General features: G+C 30.3%; 1 protein-coding gene across 1 annotated transcript in view; it reads left to right on the forward strand.

Moving 5' to 3' along the window:
• The window catches only part of Cadps (calcium-dependent secretion activator 1), a 310,167-nt gene that overhangs the window by 120,550 nt on the left and 167,595 nt on the right, over window positions 1-22,022 (forward strand). Inside the window, exon 18 of the mRNA XM_075363363.1 lies at window positions 2,538-2,725. Coding sequence (XP_075219478.1) covers window positions 2,538-2,725 — 188 coding nt within the window. The remainder of the gene's footprint in view (window positions 1-2,537; window positions 2,726-22,022) is intronic.

Raw genomic sequence — 22,022 nt, forward strand, 5'->3', positions numbered from 1 at the left:
TATTTAACACATCGATTATGTACAGAGTCATGTGGCTTTGCACATTAGTTGTCATAAAGTGCCACTATGAGTACTATTGCCCAGCATTGTAGCATGTTTCCACTGACTTTGCTACTCACTGGCAGGTCATTATTCTGTTTATCTTGGCATAACAGTGGCCTGCCAAGTTTGCTAAAAATCACTTTATGCTAGTTCATTTTTTTGCCTTTTATATTCTTTTTTAATACATGTTACCTTTGTGAGCATTTCATTTATGTGTAAGTAACATTTGGTGAGCGGTGAATAAGACAAAGCTTGAGTTGAATGCAGGATTTTCAGTATATCTGTTACTTCAATGACTCAACTGCTGAGGTGACTAATTCTCTAACAAGTTGATTTTTTATTTTCTGATAAAATATAAACCTGTCTTTTTTAAGATTCAGTTTTAATAAAATTTTGGTAATTTTTTTGTAAATATACTGTTTGTGGGAAGATTGTAAACTGTATTCCATACAACCTGATAGTTCCATAACAATACCTGGAATACACCATTGAGTAAATATGAAGTAAGGATAAAATGCCAGTGTTAGAAGCTATGTTTAGTAAATTGGTTCCCCCTGAAATTAAGATATGTCAGATGTGTTTCTAATTAGGATAGGTGACTGCATACTACTGGCAATTAGTAGCCATTGCCACTGACAAGCACCCCAATGTATGTTAGTGGCATATGTGAGTTGTTTGATGTATACTGTAATATAAACATATGCCAAATATTTATTAAACACGAATAGACCTAATAGACAAACAGATTTTTAGACCAAATAGATAATAGATGTAAATTCCAGAATTCTTTTGCGTATAAAATAAATTAATGTTTTTTTTAAACTTATAAGGAAAAATAATATTCAATTTTGTGAGTTAATAAGTATATCTTTTATGTTTTTAAAGGTTGTTATTGTATAATTTAATATTTCACAGAGTTATTCTGACTGAATTGATGCATAGAAGCATTCAATAAAGGGATAGTGGTATAAATAATATTAAAGCTAAGTTAAAAATCTGGTGAATCATGTGATTGAAAAACCATAAAATTAATTTTACTGGAAATAGCGAAAATTGAATATTCATTTTTAAAAATTTTTAGTTGAAATTCAGATTAGATAATGTTAAGAACCGTCTCTGAAGATATCTTCATAACCATAGAATGCTTTATTAATTAGTTAGGTGTTTTCAAGTTATCAAGGTATTAGTTGGGTTTCAGAACTAAAGATTTAATGTAAAAGAGAACAGGTCAACAATATACCACAGCTTTAATTTAAATGTTGTTTCTGTATTAATTTATTAAAATATTAAAACACAAATTAAAATGTATTTTTTTATTTTATGTAAACAAATACTAAAAGAAAAAAAATGAATAACTGATAATAATTACCTCATTAATGTCTTTATTGCAATTTTCCTGGTGTTGAAGGTTGTCTTTTAATCTGGTAATTCTTCTTAATGTGGTTTTCATACACCCATTTCTCTATGTGGTTTCTCAATTCAGTTCAATAATCTTTTCATGATTACATAGCATAACTTCATTGAAGTATTTTTTAAATAATATTGTAATTTTTTTCACTATTCACAACAAATATTTACTAACACCATGCTTCAGTCTTGTTTCACTGTTATTTATATCTTTGCTAATAAATCTTTACTAAAATTAAAACAAACCCCTCCCGTACTTTTTTAGTCTTTAATGTGTTTATAGTGTTTCTCTTCTTTTTTTTGATTCTGCTTGTAGATCACTGTATCTTTGTTGTTCTCACGTTCCCTACTCTATAAATTTATTTTATCTAGTCACAAATAAAACCTTTTTAATTTTTTCTCATACTCTTGATAAAATGTAGCAACATGTTATATGTGTGCTTTGTCTATAAATGAGTCATATTTTATGTTTCAGAACATAAATTTTAAAAAAATTAGACACCTGTAAAAATAAATACTGGTAAAATTAAATACAAGTATTGGCTTGCATTGCCAAGTCAAATGATAACTTAAAACACTATTATCAATATATACTGTGCTAGTCAATAATATTGTGTTGGTCAGTAGAATCATCATAATTTAAACCCAACTTAAAAGTTATATCTCTCTTTATTCTCCAAATTGTCCTTAAAAATGAATTTCAACTTACGCACCAGGATTTATGGGATCTGCTAACAAAAGAAAACTATATGTATAAGTTAAATTAATTTTTTTTTTACGAACTGATTAATAATAATATTTCTTACTGAGCAAGCAGCAGAAGTATGATTCTTAATTCACTAACAAATTTACTTGTACATTATTTATTCTTAACAAATATCTGGATTTTCTTTAAGATTTTTCACTGGAGGTTCAGTTAGATTTATGGACAAGCTCATTCATTTAATTTATTAGTTAATACCTTGATTTATTTTATTTATTTGTTAGTATACCTGTTGATCTTTCAACAGGGAAAAAACTAATTCTATGATAGTCCCTATATTAGACCATTACAGAGGGTTTTTATATGACCCTATTTTTGTAAATAGGGTTGGTTCAGCCCAGGACAAGTATTTGTGTTGGATGAGTATTGTGCACGTTATGGAGTTCGTGGATGTTATCGTCATCTTTGCTATCTCAGTGACCTTCTTGATAGGGCTGAAAAAAATATAATGATCGATCCAACTCTGATACATTTCAGTTTTGCCTTTTGTGCCAGCCATGTACACGGAAATAGGTGAGTAAACATATTTTTTTACATTTAATTAATCAAATACTACATAATATACTGTATTATGATATGGTTTTAAAAATGTGTTGAGTCTCACTAAACTTATTGCACAACTTAATTTGAGCACATCCTGTCCTTGTGGTGCATTTTGCTTTCGTATATATCTCCTGGTTTGTATTTTACATGAATATAATTATTGTGTTTGTATGTGGGTAACATACAGCAATTAGTAATCTGGCCTTAAACAGCAAGTATGTATTCCCTATATTTTATCTGCTATTTTCTATCACAGTTAATATGCTGTGAATTGAATCATATTACCAGCTCTATTGCTATTGTTTTCTCTTTTTTTTTATTACTGCCACTGTCATTATTGTTGTAATTATCAGTAGATTAAGCAGTCACCAAGAATTGTTTTAATGCAACAATACACATGATGTAATTTATTATTCTTTTAAATAATGTTAATATTTTCAATTTGACTTTCATGACCAGATGTTTAGAGTTTTTGAATTTAGAGCTCCTTTTCTTTAATTCAACTGATGTATTAAAAAACTTTAATTGACAAATGCAACCAAATAAGATGCTTGTATTAAATTCTTGATCCTAGTTTGACAGTAAGAAATAAGAATGAAAGAGTTAGTGGGTAATTATTACAAGAGCTTTTCCTTAAAAGTATGTTTCTCAAAAGTGCAGAATTTTCTCTGTTAATGTTTTTATGTTTTAAACAAATTAATAAGCAGAACACTTAGAAAATATATGTCTATGATAAAGTTGTTGTAATATTTTGTACTTATAAATCATAAATAATGAATGAACCACCAAATGTGACAATAAGCAAATAATTTAATATTGATTTATAACTATATATAACTTTAAATATGGATAAAACATTTGCAGTATGCTTCTCAGGTAGATATATTTGCTGATTATGTGGATGATATTCCCTTTAATAATAATATTTCTGTTGTCCTTAAAACTCTTTGTTGTGTGTAAAATTTTTGGACATCTTGTTAGGTGTTAAATTGTCATGAAATGACCCAATTGATTTCATTTATAACAAGAGCAAACCATATTGTTTTGCTTGCTTTGAAGTGACTTAATTGATTGCTAAGCTTGGCATCATAATTAAATATTTATATTGCTTACATATACTTACTTCTATCTAAGACGTATTTGCAATATTACATTGTGGGGTTGTCTAAAAAAATTAGAAACAAATTTTCAGGGTAAAAAAAGCAATGATTTTTATTATATTAAAAATTATGACATTTCTGTGTGTATTTATTTACCAACATTCAACCTTTGAAATAATCCAAGACAACAGGATTATTTTGCATTACGCAGTTTATACTTCAGTCTGTGAGAAAAGATATTCTGTTTCATTAAGTTGATCAATATTTTTTCACAAAAATTTAATTTTATATGTTAATATAAATACCACGGATTTCTTGTTTTTATTCATTAGCTTCTACTTTGTAAGGCTGCTGTGATAAAGGGTTTTTACATGGTTTCTCTTGATCCTTCCAGACAAATGCTGGAGTAGCTTTTTTTTGTTATTTGTGGAGTAGCTTACATATCTTTCCTAATATGATCTATATAACATACAATAATGATCTGATAAATTAGGTCTATGTACAAGTATATTAAAGTACTGAATAAAGCATTTATTTATTGCTTATAAGGGAACAGAACTAATAAGTTGAAGAGTAGTTTTGATTCTCATATCATTGCAAATATTGACTGTTTTATTGTAACTTAGATTATTAAATATTTTCTGTTTTTATTGTTAAAAAAACATCCCTATTTGACCATAATCTGATTTTGATTTAGTTAGTTAAGTAATGTTTACTGAAATTATTTATTTGTAAATTATTGTCGTGTGTTCACAATTCGACAAGGATATTGAGAGACTAACAAATGTAAAAATTTCTTATAAATACAATTTATTACTCTAAAAGCATAAAACATAAAATAAAAAATAATAATAATGATTGTAAATAGATGTAATATACAGAATAGTAATTAAAATAAAAAGACAAAATTTATTTAATGACAGTTAAATTAATAAATATCAAAATACAGTCCAGTTTTCTAAAATCGTTATATTGACTGCTAGAAACTAATATTGCATTAACAGCTAGATAACACTAGAAGAGTTTAAGTTTTTACAGTCCATTTTCTGCAAGTATTATTACTTTTGCTGTTTACAATAGAACTACCTTAAACTTTATGAATGAATGGAATACTGTCACCCTCACTACTGTTTACCAATAACTCACCAAACAACTTCCTGTATTCAACCACTGTCCACACTGGAATACTCATGACACATTCTTCACTTGTTACCATACGCTTACTGATATCACCTGTTATCATGACTGTGCTGAACTTGGCCTCATGAAACTACTGACCGTTATCACTTGTTATCATGATTGTACAGAACATGGCCTAGCCGAACTGCTGACTCTGTCCACTGGTCCTGGACAGTATTTATATCCCCTGGCCCGCATCCCAACTCATCCCTTTAATCGTTGATGTGTAATAATTTTCATTGTCTGCACCCTTTTTCTATAAATTCTTATTCCGTTCTGATAACCCTTCCGGTTGAACAACAGCTTTTGGAGGTGCCTTTGTCTGTATTACAAAGAACAGATTGTTATACGGACCTGTTACTCTGAGAAAAAATCCCTTTTAGTTCCTTCTAGATTCTTCTTTTCATTATTATTTTCTCTTTTTTTCTTCTTAATTGAAAGAAATCCATTACCTTGGTCTGTTATACTGGCCCTGTTATAATATAATAAAGTAATCATAACTGAACATGATCTTATAATTAAAAATATGTTATAATTAGTGAATTTTGCTCATGTAATATTGCATCTGGTGGTTCACTTATTATTTTACTGATATTAATAATCTAAAAAATATTAAATGCTACCCTCAAATTATTTTGTATATAAGTTTTTTCTTTTGGAAATGTACAAAATTCTTGGTGTAAATAAAATCTATTAAAATAAAAATTTCATTACAAATATCATAGAAATTATAGTTGGCTAAAAACTGTGAGATTTTATCTAAGAAATGTAGAGTCAGTTAGTGGGATTAAAAGCATTTGCTGACCTGTTGGTAAATGATTAAGATTCCAGAAGCAGTTTCTCTTTGTCATAAGTACACAGTTGCCATATTTTAAACTGGGATAAAGGTACTGCTTATAACTACATACCCAACTACACTATAATGCTTATTAAATTATGAAATGTAATACCCCCCCCCCCCACACACTTATATATATATATATATTGTATTTCTTTATAATCAAAAACCAACTTGAACAACCCAAGTACAGAATTAGAAAGTAAATGAACTGACACCTTATTTTTTCTTTTCTTTATTCCAAAAGCACTTTCGTGGGATCCTGCATCATCAATTGTATATAAATTATATAAAATTACATATCCAACAACAATTTTTCTTTTTAGAATAAAAATTAAAATTACTATCATATATACAAAACATGAAGTCAATTAAATAAAATAACTACATATATTTAAATAAGATGTCAGTTAAGAATTAAAAATTAAAATTAAATTTTTAAATAATTAGAAAATTTACACCACGTAACTTGGCCAGCCAATGTTACATTATCTTTAATTTTAATTTTTAATTCTTAATTGACATCATATTAAATATATATATAGTTATTTTATTTAATTGACTTCATGTTTTGTATATATGATAGTAATTTTAATATTTTTATTTTTATTCTAAAAAAAAAATAAAAAATTGTTATGTTTGATATGTAATTTTATATCATTTTTATATACAACTGATGATGCAGGATCCTGCAAAAGTGCTATTGGAATAAAGAAAATAAAATAATAAGGTAAATGTCATTTCATTTATTTTGTAATTCTGTACTTGAGTTGTTCAAGTTGGTTTTTGATTATAAAAAAATACAATATATTGGTACAGAGGATATGGGTCTTATAAGAATTGACATATATATATATATATAAAGGTATCATACAAACATATATACACACGCAATCATATTAATAATAAGTATAAATGTGTATTGTGTCTCATTTTGATACACTGTACTAATTACCTGTGCATGTAATATCTAGCTGACCCACTACTTTTTACTGTTCATTATATATAATTTTAATTAACTGATCAATTTGTTTTAGTGATGTGTGTGTTTCATTTTATAATATATTTCAAAGTTCATTTTTTATATGATGTTTAATTTTAAATTTATTAACATGCTATAATAATAAACAAAAAACATCTTTTAACAAGTACAATTTGATAAATCTATAACTAAACAAGATGGTTTTTATGGGAAAATGTATTAAATAAGTACTTACATCATTTATATAATTAATTAACTACATTTTTTTGCTATACTTAAATAAATTTCCTATGAAATAAATATAAGTATTTAAAATCAGTAATTTATTTGAGGATTTAAGTATAAGGCAGTAGCTTAATTCTGGAACTATCTATTTTCATATCGTGCTAAAACAAATTATTTTTTTAAACTCCAAATTTATCTTTGAGAATGTAATTTGATGGAATATACATAATCAAGTAATCATACTCATATTCACAATTAGAAAATATTTCTTTCATAAAAATGTTATAACGGAATTATGGATTTTTGAGGATTGATAATTCCTTGCATGTTTATCAAAATTATTTTTAAGAGCTTTATGTGCTTTTAAATATTGTAAAAAGATTGTTTTAGATGCTTTTTTTTGTGTGCAAAATTTTTACCTTAAGCCAACCAATTCTATTCGCACTCACATGTATTAGTTCTATTACAATGGAATAGATTAATCTAGGAAAATATTATCTAATGGTGATGGGGTATATTACTTTGATGAAATTTTTCTGAGATATAGTGATTCAAAACTCTTTGCAAGATTGTTGAGTGCATTGTCAAATTAAAGATATTTAGCAGCAAATTAGGAATTTCTGCACATTATTTTAAGTTTACAGAGCTAAAAATATGGTAACAAAGTTCTCTATTCTCTACACGATCAGAAATAAAAATATTTAAAGATATTAATTATGTTTCTATATACTTCTTAATTTCACAAATAAAATTTCATACATTGTAATAAATGAAGTATATAAGTGGAAAGGTAAATGATATTATATTTTATTTTGGAAAGTAGTTTTCTCGTATTTACAATCAAAATTCTTCATTGTGTGATCCTTTATATGTATTAATTTCCTGTTTTATTCTGAAACGTAGTCTAACAATCACCAGTAATGATTTGTCTTGATTTTCTTTCCTTTCCTGCCATTATGTTTGTCCTTTGTCTGTTAATGCATTACTATTTTTACATGTCTGATTTTTGGTTTCCAAACTTTTATCTAAATTATTTTTTATGCCTTTGTAGATTTGCTTTGCCCTTTTTTCATCGATTATTAATTACAGTACTTTGTACTGTTCCTTAAAATCTTTCCTTCTCTTTTGTGTTTGCTTATCAATCAATGTACCCTCATATTCTCTGCTCTACACACCTGTTTTATCTACTCATAAACAGAATTTTTCTAATTATAATTCTTTTAATCTAGAATCTTTCTAATTTTTTTTAACCTTTTTCCACTATTCTTGTTAAAATGTAGTGATGTGTTCCATATTTTAGTATAAATCTGTAATCAGAATCATCACTTGTACATATCTGTTATGGCAGAATACCTGACATTTATCTTCTGTAGTATAAATTCATAATGTAGACATAATGTTCAGTGAATATTATGTGATGAATATATCAAAATAAAACTTGTGAAAGAAATTAAAATACAATAAAAACATAGGAAAGATAGTGTTAAACTGATAACAGTACTGTACTTTTTAATTCTTTCAACCTGTTGGCATTCATGTGTTACCGCTTATATCATCCGCACCACTGGCCATCCTTTGATGCCACATTGTAGGCTTTTTTTTGCTGGTGCAATATTTACTCACACTTAATCAATTGTGCATTATATGTATATGTAGTTTTAATATAGTCAATACAGTGTTTCATTGGTCCATCTTTTAACTATAAATTTAACTATTTTTAAGGTAACTATACTAAATTGTTATAATGTTTTAGTAAACACTTGTCTGGTATAAATTGTAAGAACTGCTATAGTGAATGTTAATTTTAAACATTATTTTTTCTGCAATTTATAGCTTTTATTTCCATATCATGGAATAAAAACACATTTTGTGTATTACACAGCATTTTATGCTTACACATAAAATTCTGTCTTATAACTGAAGAAATAATTTTTTGAAATGAAAATATTATAAAATAGAGAGAAATATAGTTTAAATTAACTATATCTTTCCTGTAGTACATCTGTAAAAGTAAAAAAAAAAACATGTTCATATATACATACAAAACATTAAAGCTATCAATTAGGCACTAAATTCAATTCTATTATGAACAGAATTTTAAAATTTTCTAAATTCAGTTCTCTCTAAAAAAAAAACTTAAGAAATCTCGTCATTAATCTAAAAGATAAAATTTTAGAATTTTTTTTATGGGCTTTAAAACTATTTAATTATTATTAGTATAAAATACTTTACATATTGATAGTTATATGTGAATTTAATAAGTCAAAATTTTAGTGACTTTAAATTCTAATTACTCATATCACCAAAAAATTAACAAATTATGATACTTCAGTTTTGTGAATACATTTTTAATTTTTTATAAGAATCTTTTTTTTTTTTATTTTACATAGTAATGAAACAAGAGAGGTGTGGAAGTAAACTTTGGAGTAATTATGCTCACAAACTTAGCTGTGTAGGGGATGGGTCTTTCATTACATTACTCATTAAGAACCAAATGTTTGGGAATATATAATACAGTATAATACATCAGATTATGGATTTATATGTATGTTTTACTAAAAACACACATATGATTTTATATATATGTGTAATGCTTTATTTATAAAGCATTGTAATTTTATATATATATATATATATATATATATATATATATATATATATATATATGTATATTTTCAATGCTTTTAATGACATTTAGTGATTAAATTCATATTTTAATTATGATTAACATTACATATTCACATCTAGCTAATATTTTACATGCTACTCATGCCAAAAGATATTTTACATTAAGAAATTATAAAAATTATGTTTTTATTATAAAAATGTTATCGGTTTATCAATTTTCATTATACACATCACAATAATATTATTTATATTAATAATATATCAAACATAATATTAACATACACTCCAATCTTATTAAGTTAATATGTCTTGATTGTGATAAATTAATTAAGCATAATAATGATAAACCTTTCTAACAAAAACAATTTATTAGATATTCTAAGTTTTAATAATAAAAATACAGAATAAAATGCCAGTTTTAAAAGTAATGTAGAAATTAACAAATAACTTTGAACTACTAATAATGAAAACAATTCAAATTTAATTAAGAAAAAGAAAAAGCTTTTGCAAACTGCAGACTGGCAGTAAATGTGTTAAAAAATAATGATATTGAAGGAAATGAGTTGTCTGCTACAATCAGTTGTAGCATAAGATGAGGATTCAATAACTGTTCATACAACCTGTGATAAGTCATAAATACAACACATTGCATTATTCAGATTCAGAACATTGTGTATAATAATTGAATCCTCATCATCTGCTACATTCAGATGTTGCAGATGATGAAGATTCAATATCTTTTCATACAGTCTGTGATAACTCACAACTACAACATTGCATTATCCACATTCAGAACATTGTGTATAATACACTGTGTCCTATGTGGTATGTTTGTGTCTCTGCCCATGTACTAACAGTCATATTTAATTGGTTTTGAGTTACATCAATGCATGAGAACAAGCTACACATTTGGCCTTAATTATGGACTCAGTTTTTGGCAATATATACGGCCTACATTTGAACACATTTGGCCTTAATTATGGACTCAGTTTTTGGCAATATATACGGCCTACATTTGAAATTATATAGTATTTGTTTATTCATAATTCATTAATTTATCTCTTATTGTCAAATACAGATTTGATAAACTCTGTGTTTCAGCATACCTTTTTATTGATTGGCGTAAAACCTATTTTGCCAGTTATCACTTTAAAAAAAAATTTCAGATGTACCAGTTCATCTTACTTTTTGTTATTAGATCTATTATGACTGATTACATTGTAATTTGTTGATCAGTAAATTCATTTCATTGTTTAGTTATCTCTAAAATTTAAATAATTCATTTTTAAATCTTTTCCTTAATGTGAGCTGTATGCAGCTTTCTTCGGTGAAATGTTCTTTTAAAATGGCCTAATGAAAAGCTTATTACTTTTTTTAGTATTTTTATCATTTACATGATATTCACTATTGATATATTTTGCAATAGAAAAATAGATTTTGTAAAAATGTAAAAATTACATTTTGGATTCATTTCAGTTTCTTTGAACTATATTAGCATAATGTAAATAAAAGGAAATTTCTGATCCAGTGTATTTTGTCATATGTGATGTTGTTTGTTGGTATTTTATTTCTGTTTCTTACTGGAATTTAACATTGCTTATTTATGTAGTACAAGCTTATTTGGATTATAATTTCTAAACATACTGCCTTCTTCATACTTGTTGATACTGTACATTTTTTAATACCGGTATAAATAAAAGATTTAAGAAAATATACAGAAGTGTAAATTTATGTAGTAATGTTTTGTATATGGATGTGGTCATCAATATTACTTATAAGTTTTGTTGAAATTCAGTACCTGATACTTCTGATATCAATGATATTAATTGCTAGTCTGTTTTGTGTGTGTGTGTGTGTGTGTGTATGTGTGTGTGTGTGTGTGTGTGTGTGTGTGTGTGTGTGTGTGCAGTGTTTATTTGTGTGTTTTGTGTATGTATGTGCACTTAATGTATTATTTTCCCCTCAAATCACATCTAATAATTGTCCATGATTTACCTAGCACGGAGGTCCTTGAAGACAATACACCTGTTGCCAGGTTTGTACACCATTTGCACAGTTACCTTAACATCTTTTGATATGAAATGTGACCCTATAGTTGTAATGTAATAAGTATTGTGGTATTAATTACAGAGTTAAAAATGGTACTTTTTGTTTCAACAAAAGATTAATGTTTCAAATAATATATATATATATATCCACATGTTTGATTTGTTTGGTCAATCCTTAAATACTGTTTGAGTAGTATGCATGCTTATTAAAATTGGAGTTAATAATTATTATTACTCAAATATTTAAATATTTTAGTTTAAGTTAGTAATTATATATTTATATAAATTATAATCATCTTATATCTGTGAGAATTGTGCATATTACCACACTGTGTTTTGTGTGTGTGTGTGTGTGTGTGTGTGTGTGTGTGTGTGTGTGTGTGTGTGTGTGTGTGTGTGTGTGTGTGTGTGTGTGTGTGTTCATCACATGTACACACACATAATGTGTGTAAAATATGTGATGAAAATATTTAAATCATTTATGACTATATATTTCTTTGTATAAAGTGATAAAACCCTATACAGTTTGTATATATGTATATGTATTTAATAATTATTTTGTTTTATATATATATATATATATATATATATATATACACATATGTTTTTTTTTTTAATGTGTTGTTTTCAGTGTTTTATTAAAGGTTAATATTCTATTGGGCATAATATTAAAATAATTCACATAGATCTTTTTTGGAAAAATATAAAGAAAAAGAAAAACTATTTTATGGATTTTATTGATATGTTAAAAAATGTGTATGTACATGCATACATGCATGTCTTTAGCTAATTTATGGACAATACCAGGAACTATTTAATCATTCTGTTAGATAATTTTAAATTATCTCTGTACTTAGAACATAGATGACTGACAGAAATTCATTCAATCTGTTTGGTTGAGTGTTATCTTCAATTTCAGAATATCAATTATATGGCTTGAATCATCAAGTATGAGGCTTTTGAATATTAATAAAATATCACCTTTGATAGAAAGAAACATGTGATGAATTTTGCTAGGTTATAAATCTCAGTAATTTTTTTTTATACTATATCAAACAGGCTATCAGCTTGATTACAGTAAGATAAGTGATCACGTTAAGCTTCAAATCAGCGACTTCTAACATACTCTTGCTAATCAAACTAAACCGCTATAAGAAAAATGGATGTTTTCAAATCCAAATGAAAGGAATTACAGCTGTGTAATGATATCATTAGGAGGCCTGACTTTATTTTATAAACACCTCTCCCAAGAACGGGCTTTTTCTATAGCTACCATATAGGAAACAGAAGTGTCTGGACAGGTTTACAGGAAAAGGTGCCTCTCAAAAATCAATACAAATACCCAGATACAAACAATACAGTATGATACAAATATCAAGGATGTAGTAGCTGTATGGGCATGTATCTAGTGAGTGTTTAGCTAATAACATGTCTTATAATCATCATAGATGATATAATTTACTTAAAATGTTATTAGTTACAAGCAATTCCTAATCTTTTTTTTCATATATTGATTTTATAATAATAAACTGTGATTCTTAAACGGTTAACAATATACTTAAAAAGTTTTGCAGGGATAATTGTTCTGTCTTTGCCATAATCAGATGTCATTTATTCATTAATTTCAACTTGGACTTAATTAACTTTTTTTGGCCACAATAGACCTAAGGGTCCATGGACTCCTCAACAAGCCTCCTCCAAAGTGATGTTCAGCCAATCTCATCCATCTATCTGATTCTGGATTCTTCCTTTTCCTCTCTTTTGTTCACAGATCATATTCAGCACTTTCGATGGTTCTCTTTTCTTCTGCTCTTGCCACATAACCTGCTCATTAGTTTTTATTATCTGTAGTTTTTCTTTCTCTTGCAACTCATGTTATTTTAGAGTGGTCATATAAGTCATCCAGTTTCTTTTTCTTTCTTATCCTCATGAAGAAAATACTTATGAATTTAGTGTTTCATCCCTTACCTTGTGCAGGATTTTGTTTTCAAAAGTCATTAATCTTTTTTCCTTCTACTTCACTAGTACCCACCATTTACATTCATACACTCTGTCAGTAATATTACCATTTCATATTCCTTCAGATTCAATTTTCCGAAATACATCCTTCCTATTTCAAGAGGCTATTGAGGATATTGTTGCACCTCTTCCCTCTACACATTATAGACTTCAATATTTCTTTCTTAATTGCTATTTTGTGGTATTCTATCATTTAAAAAATAATACCACCAAATAAAAATAATTACTTCAATATATATTTATGACAGTATGAAAAAAAAGTGTGAAATGAATTACCCGAGGGTTTCTACTGATCTTGATTGCAAATTGTTTGTAATTAGTTACTCATAATGCATCTATACTGTCAAAAATATTTCTGTACACCCTTGACTGATTGCCATCATTTTATCAACCTCTGCTATATTTTGTATAAGTTTAGTGCATATTTTTTTGCAATTGTAAAAATAAACTGACTTACAAATGTAGTCAGAAACATGTATTCTGCATTGCTTCCTTTCAGTTTCTTAATAAAACTGATTCCAGGTGGGTTTTTTTAAAAGTGTAATAAATTACAGCAAAAAATTAATAACCTAAGAGTTAATTTCTTGATCTTAACTGCAGATCGACTTTAATTTTTTATCACATACTGTTCAATTTTAAGAAAATTGTTTTTCCAGCATATTATGAGATTTTCCAGATTTTTCCAGCAGATTTCCAGCATATTATGAGCATCTGTAATTATTAATGAATTTATTTTGCATACTTCTACACTTACAGAAACCTGTAATACAAAGATCTGCTTTCATCAAAAAATCAATTTTATTTTCATTTGTTACATTCATGTAAGGTTTTGTACATTGAATATATATTTTATATTTTCATGCAAAGATTTCAGATTATATTTAAATTCCAAACATACAACCATATTTAAATATTTATAAAAATTGTTGCTATTTTTTTTTTGGTGCATTTTACACAGGAATACAAAAATAATGACCTGCTATCATGACTATTTTGAGATAAAAAGAAACTTTAATAAATAAAGAACCATAAATAGTCTCTTTATATCAATCTCTAATATTATTTGTGATCTGTTCCACCTTATCACAGTTTATAATATTTTTTTTAAATGCTAGTTGTCAGAATTTTATCATCCTCTATCTTTTTTTGTTGATTTTATTGTTTACCTTGTACATTTTTGCAAATCAACCGAGATCAACAAAGATTGGACATGCAATTTATCATTAATTCATGAATTTGAGTGTTCTTTGTTTTTTAAGTTAGACTTGAATTACAGATATAATTAATAAAGATTATTATTTAGTTAATTTTTAAAGTTTCTGTGTTAAAAAGTATGATAAAGTTTCATTTCTATATCAGCATTAAAAATAATGATGAGCATATAGTTCCAATGACTTAGCTTCTTGGCTTATCCTGTAATGTATTATTTCATACTATGTAATCATAGTTGAAAATATTTCCTTAAAATCTTGCTTGTTGATTTGTTGTATTTATGGGTTTTTCAAAACATTTTATTACATTTACATTTTTTAGCTACATTATATTACATTTTTTGATTATACATTTTTAGATTATTTTTTCCATTATATTAATTACATTTTTTAGCTAAGATTCAGATGTCTGCTTATATCATTCAATCATATATCTATATTACATAAATTCATTTAACATCTTAATAACATGAATTTGTTAATTTTCAAATTGAGTTTAAATTACTGGAAAAAATTAAAATTGTTGGCATTTGATTATAATTCCTTAATTTCAATTGAATTATCATGTCTGTTGTAATAAACCAGATTGAAAATAATTAAAAAAAAAAAAAAAATCAGTTATAGATGTAATCTAAATAACCGTTTACATGCTCTTACTTAGTGAAGACAGTATATGTAATGCATTGTATCTTATAGAAGAGGTATTTAATTTGTTCCTTTTACTATTTGTCCCAGCCTTTCTTATAGTTTTGATGTACCTGAAGTACAAGCAGCACTTGTCAGTATTTCTTGGTTTAAGTGTAATGATTTCACTATAGAGCTAGTCCCTGTGGTGAACAGAGTGAAGATTCTACTTCACTTCTCACTTTTTCTAGACGAATGGCATTTTATATTTACTATTCTTAAGAAGTATGGTATTTTTGCAAGTAACTGGTTTTTCATGACCGATTGCCTGCAATCATTTCATTATGGAACTTTTCCTTAGGCAAGTGGAAAAGTTTGTTTGGACATGTATGCATAATTCCGTAATGAAAAAAAAAATAATTTTAAACTATTATAATTTTGTTCACAGACAATCTATTTAGAAACTTTTCAATACAGAATGAAATAGTAGATTGAATGGAACCATTAATTTGAAATTTGTGAAAAAAATCCTATCCTGTACTATCAAAAAATTGTTTTAGACCACTCTCATATAAGTTGACTATAAGATAAATTAAAATACTACCTCACAGTATGGATTGAAGATGTTAATAAATTAAAAAATTAAATTTTGTAGAATTTAAGTTATAATTTTAATTATGATTTTTTTTTTCTGTTACCTTGTTAGATTCTGTTAAATTTATGTAAATTTATTTATTTAATCATAATAAAACTTACTGTTTATTGGCCCAAACCAAATTTCTTTTCATAATACACTTTTAGTAAATTAAACTTTAATAATCAGATATAATTTAATGAATCAATACAAAAAAGACATTTCATTTCATAATGTTATAAATATTGGGTAGTAAAGTACAATATTATTCAAGATTTAACCACACATAACTAGCCAACATAATCTGGTTAAGCCAACATTACTTCAAGACATTTCTTAAATAATTTTAATTGCAACTAAAAGGGATCTAAATGATTGTTATATATAGTAAATAGTATTGGAATTCTGTCTTGAAGTGAATTATAAGTGCCAATTGTAACTGAATGTCTTACATAGAGATTTAAATACCCTTGTCTAGTAACTGCTGAATTATGTATACAACGATTTTCAAATTGGTTCATAGAACGCAGTTAGTTATTAAATAATTTTTATAATAAAACTAGTAACTGAATATCCCTTCTAACTTTTATCCAGTGGGAACATTAATTTTAAGCTTTCTGAAATATAAGTGAAATAGGCTATAGTATCTACATTTTATTGTGTAAAGTCCTCAACCCTCTTTTTTGGACACATTTTCAACCATCAATACTAATATTAAATAAATTTCAGATTACTGAATTATAATCTATACAGGAATGATGTAGTGATTTGATTAAAGGTTATGTAACTTAACTTATGTAACTTCTATTATCTGTCAGGATTTGGGGCCATAGTTTCAAAGATATGAGAATAGATAGATAATAAAGGACAAACTTTTTAAAAACAATACTGTTTATAGATGTAAAAAATTTGTATCTATATAATAAACAATTCACTAATAGAATATGGTTTGGTGTACACTATATTAGTAGTAATATGATTAATAACACTAACAAAATTTAGAAAAGAAATAATTGAAGTAAAATAATACACTTAGAAGTAGCAAAAAAATAAACAGGTAAGTTAGTATGTGGATATAGTACATTTCCATTTATTCAGAATATTATTTCCAAGTATGTAAATATGTTCATTTATTTTTAAAATAGTTCCAAAATCCCAAAATTGTGTGAGAAGAGTGAAAAAAGATTAGTTAAGAAATTAATAGATTATATATTTAAAATTGTTTGAATATATTTCATATTGGCTTAAAGTTGAGTTTGTTTTTAAAATAATCAAAAAATGAGACTTTTGAATAGTGCTTTGTTAGTATTCTTTTTTTTTTTAAATTAAAATTAAAAAAATAATTAGGGTATAAAATAAGACCACTCTCAGTGTTTTAATATATTTTAAAACTTCAAACTCAGCAGAAATCAGCAAAAATATGATGGGACTAATACTGAGTGAGAAATATTCCACTGAACAGTAACTCAATTTTAAGGTAGTAGAGGGAAGTGATCACACACGATAAATTTATCTCTTTGGCCCTGGTGGCTAACAGAAACTGATGATTAAACAGAAAACAAATAAGGTTTTATTATAAAAGTATTTTTTTTCCTCCTTAATCCCCTACCTACCCGCAGTTAAGCATAGAACAACATAGGGGGTGTCCTTTCTACTCTAACAGCCATTCCCACTTACTAGCAGTATGTCCAGCATGGCAGGTTGGGCTGCTGGTCGGATTTTTATTTTATATTATATTAGTAAGCAACCCATTAGAGTACCCCACTTCCTGTGTAGTTTTTTAGCAGTGAACCTATATGAGGCTATCCAGCTTCCAGTTGTCATTATTCAAAAACTACCACAAGGGGTCCCTGATTCCTCATCAAGAATGGTCCACCTCGGTGAACCGTACTCTCAAGATTGAGGCTGCCCTCCCTAAATAAACACATGCACAGTTACATACGATTGAGGTCACGGGATTTTGTCTTCAATATTCTAGAAGCTAGCTTCTCCACATTTCCCCAGTCCCCAGGCCTGCCTACTGGAAAGCATATAACCCATAGTCCTCTCTGTAGTAAGACAGGTCAAACCCAGCTCCTGTTGAACACCATCCCACCTACAACAATAGTATATGGTGTGCTCCAGTGTGTCCTGTGATTTGCAGTATCTACAAATAGAGGTAGCGTGTTTACCAAACTGGTACAGGTACCCCTCAAACTTCCCATGCCTGGTTAGCAGCTGGGAGAGGTAGAATCCCACCTCTCCAAAGCCATGCTGAACCCACAGATCAATGCTATGTATAATGCTTCTTGTCCATTTTCCCGTAAGAGAAACATTCCAGACTTCCTGCTAATCTCTCAAAAGGATTTGTGTAGCCTCAACTTTAGGCATTCCGTTATACTCCCTGTACAGCATTTGAGCCCTCAGCAGAACAGGAGGGATGCCTGAAACCACTTCAGCAGCATTACGGGAAACAGTCCTGTATGCCGCAATAATTTTAATGGCAATTCGCTGCTGAATAGACGACAGCCTATCAACGTTCCTTTAACTACTAAATGCATCCATCCAGGCAGGAACCGCTTAGAAATTTATGGATAAAGCCACCTGGAGGATAAGTCGCCTCTTGGACGCCATCAGTCCTTTATGGCTGACCATAAGTTGTAGTGTTGGCAACAACACTTACGGCACGATCGGGTATTTTCATCAGATGTGTGTTGAAGAGCCGATTCTTCTCGATGCATACTCCGAGGTATTTAGCGCACTCCGACGTGTTAACCTCAACATCTCCAATAGTTACTCTCATCTCTCGTATTCGCCTCCTCCCAGCGAGTGAGACTGCCTTGAACTTATGGGGGCCCAAACTAAGACCTCTCAAATGTAGCCACTTACTCACTTATTGCACAGCGGCTTTCACCGTATCCTTAATCTCTGCTTCAGTATAGCCGGCGACCAGGAGGGCCAGGTCGTCGTCGTAGACAACCAGTTTGACGTCTCCATCAAATTCAAGACGCAACGAAGGCAAGGTTCCATAAGAGTGGGCCCAAGACCGACCCCTGCGGAACCCCACCAAACATATCAAAGGAGATCTCTCCATCCTCAGTCAGAGTCGTCACCTTCCTCTCATGCAGGTAGTAATTGACAATACTCAATGTATATCCACTGACTCCGTGTGCGCGCAACGAAGCCATGATCACTGGCCACGGAATGCTTCCAAAGGCATTCTGACATCTAGGAGGACAGTAACGGTATCCTCCGTCGACGCCAGGTGCCCGCTGCCCGATCTTTCGCCCAATCGAGACACGCATAATAGCACCGTAGTCGACCTCCCCCTAACAAAACCATACTGATTGGGGGAGAGGCAGCCCGATTCCTCCACCTCCTTCCAAAACCTGTCGACTATTAGCCATTCCATTAGTTTTCCAATCGTGTTTAACAGCGAAATAGAACGATAGGCAACACTACCATCTTCCGTTACTACTTTCGTAGGGATTAAGACCAGCAGCGTCTCTTTCCACTGTGCAGGGAAACAATAAGCTTGTAGGGCACAGTTTAACGCATCAAGGACTACCCAAGGGTGCCTTTAGACAAGCATCTCTCCATCCTCAGTCAGAGTCGTCACCTTCCTCTCATGCAGGTAGTAATTGACAATACTCAATGTATATCCACTGACTCCGTGTGCGCGCAACGAAGCCATGATCACTGGCCACGGAATGCTTCCAAAGGCATTCTGATATCTAGGAGGACAGTAACGGTATCCTCCGTCGACGCCAGGTGCCCGCTGCCCGATCTTTCGCCCAATCGAGACACGGATAATAGCACCGTAGTCGACCTCCCCCTAACAAAACCATACTGATTGGGGGAGAGGCAGCCCGATTCCTCCACCTCCTTCCAAAACCTGTCGACTATTAGCCATTCCATTAGTTTTCCAATCGTGTTTAACAGCGAAATAGAACGATAGGCAACACTACCATCTTCCGTTACTACTTTCGTAGGGATTAAGACCAGCAGCGTCTCTTTCCACTGTGCAGGGAAACAATAAGCTTGTAGGGCACAGTTTAACGCATCAAGGACTACCCAAGGGTGCCTTTAGACAAGCATCTTAATAATGGACCCCGAGACCATGTCCGGGTCTGGGCTCTTATCTGGATCTAGCCGCGAAGCGGCTTATCGCATCTCATCGATGGTGAATCGGTGAGTATGGACCACACGAATCTGTTTCCACATCTGCGACTCAACGACTGGAAAAAGCTCGGAAATTGTACGGAGAGCGACATCTCTACTTAGTAGGGCAACAGGTTTCTGAAACCTGCTCAAAACAATTTTATATGCCCCACCCCACGGATTGACGTCGAGGTCAGCCAGCAGTTTTAGACAGGCCTTTGCCTTGACCTCCTTTATGGCCGCATTCAAAGTACCGCCGATAATCCTGAGGGAGTTCCTCCATTATCCAATCAACACGTCTATTGGCCCTCTGTAATTTCCTCCTGGCCACAAACGCAGCAGGCCGTTTTTCCGCAATGTCACTGGATCACCAACATACTCGTTGTCTACGAGAACCATTTAGCGTCCCACCACGTCGACATTCTTCAGTAACAGCTTCCGATAGGCTGTCAGGTATAATTGGGTTGTTCATTCGAAACTTTGCAGCAATCCTATCGAAACACGGGCGGCCTGAAGTTCATTCGATTTCCAACGCTGAGGACGGACCATACGTCCAGGCAACTCAGTTTGGAACTCGAAGATAATCGCTAGATGGTCACTTCAATTTCATCAGAAAGAAGCTTCCAGTCTCGAATCCTAGGTGCTATCTGCTCGGAGGTCGCCGTAAAGTCCACAGCCGACTCACGCCCCCTACCAACATAAGTAGGTAAAAAGCGCTCATTATGGACAACAAGACGAAATGCTGAAAACAATGCTGCCAGAATCTATCCTCCTGGGGTGGAAATCATTCCCCCATGCTCCAGACATTGCGAGTTAAAATCACCAGATAATACAACTGAGTTTTCTGCATGTCGGATACAATCCTCCAGATCACCAAGAAAAGCTTGATACCATTCATCGCTGGAATTAGGTGAAACATAACCAGACATAAAAGAGCAATCGGTAAGATCCACCGATACATACCCTACACCTCTTGATACCCGGAAGACAGCATACTGGCCTGAAACATTCGTTATGGCAACATCCTCAGATCGATCAACAACCCATAAGTGTGTGGCCACCCTTCTTCTGTTAGGCTCCTCAACAGCCAGGAAATCCACATCTTGCTGAATCGCAACACGCCAGATGAGGTGTTAAACACCTATTAGCCTTAACTTGCATTATTCGCTATACGAAGCCTGTTTACACTCTTTGGGCCCAGCCTGATGTCCAACGCCTCCACAAGCAGAACGTCTTGCAGGCTCCTGACAATTTGCCCTAAAGTGGCCCTGTCCACTGCATCTGAAGCAGCACTTCAACTGATCTCGGCCCCTACAGAACGCAGCCACGTGGCCGGTCTCCCAGCACCGGTAACAGCGATTATCAGGCTGTAGGATTCTTACAATTATTCATCGTACAAAGTTCAGTGGTGCAATCACCAGCCTAAATTATTATCTAACTTTAATTTAGTTTTTAATTTCATTTATATCCTTTTTATTTTACTTAAATTAACTTTTAAAAAGTATTCTTATCTTATGTTTTTATTTCAGTATTTATATTTACATTATTTATTTTCTTAAGATTAAAGAAGTTATGTACGTATTGGTCTATAACTAACTCCATATTTTAATAAGCATATATTCACTGAGGAGGTATGCAT

This window comes from Lycorma delicatula, chromosome 4 (assembly GCF_047948215.1).
Source record: "Lycorma delicatula isolate Av1 chromosome 4, ASM4794821v1, whole genome shotgun sequence".
NCBI classification, from domain to species: Eukaryota; Metazoa; Arthropoda; class Insecta; order Hemiptera; family Fulgoridae; genus Lycorma; species Lycorma delicatula.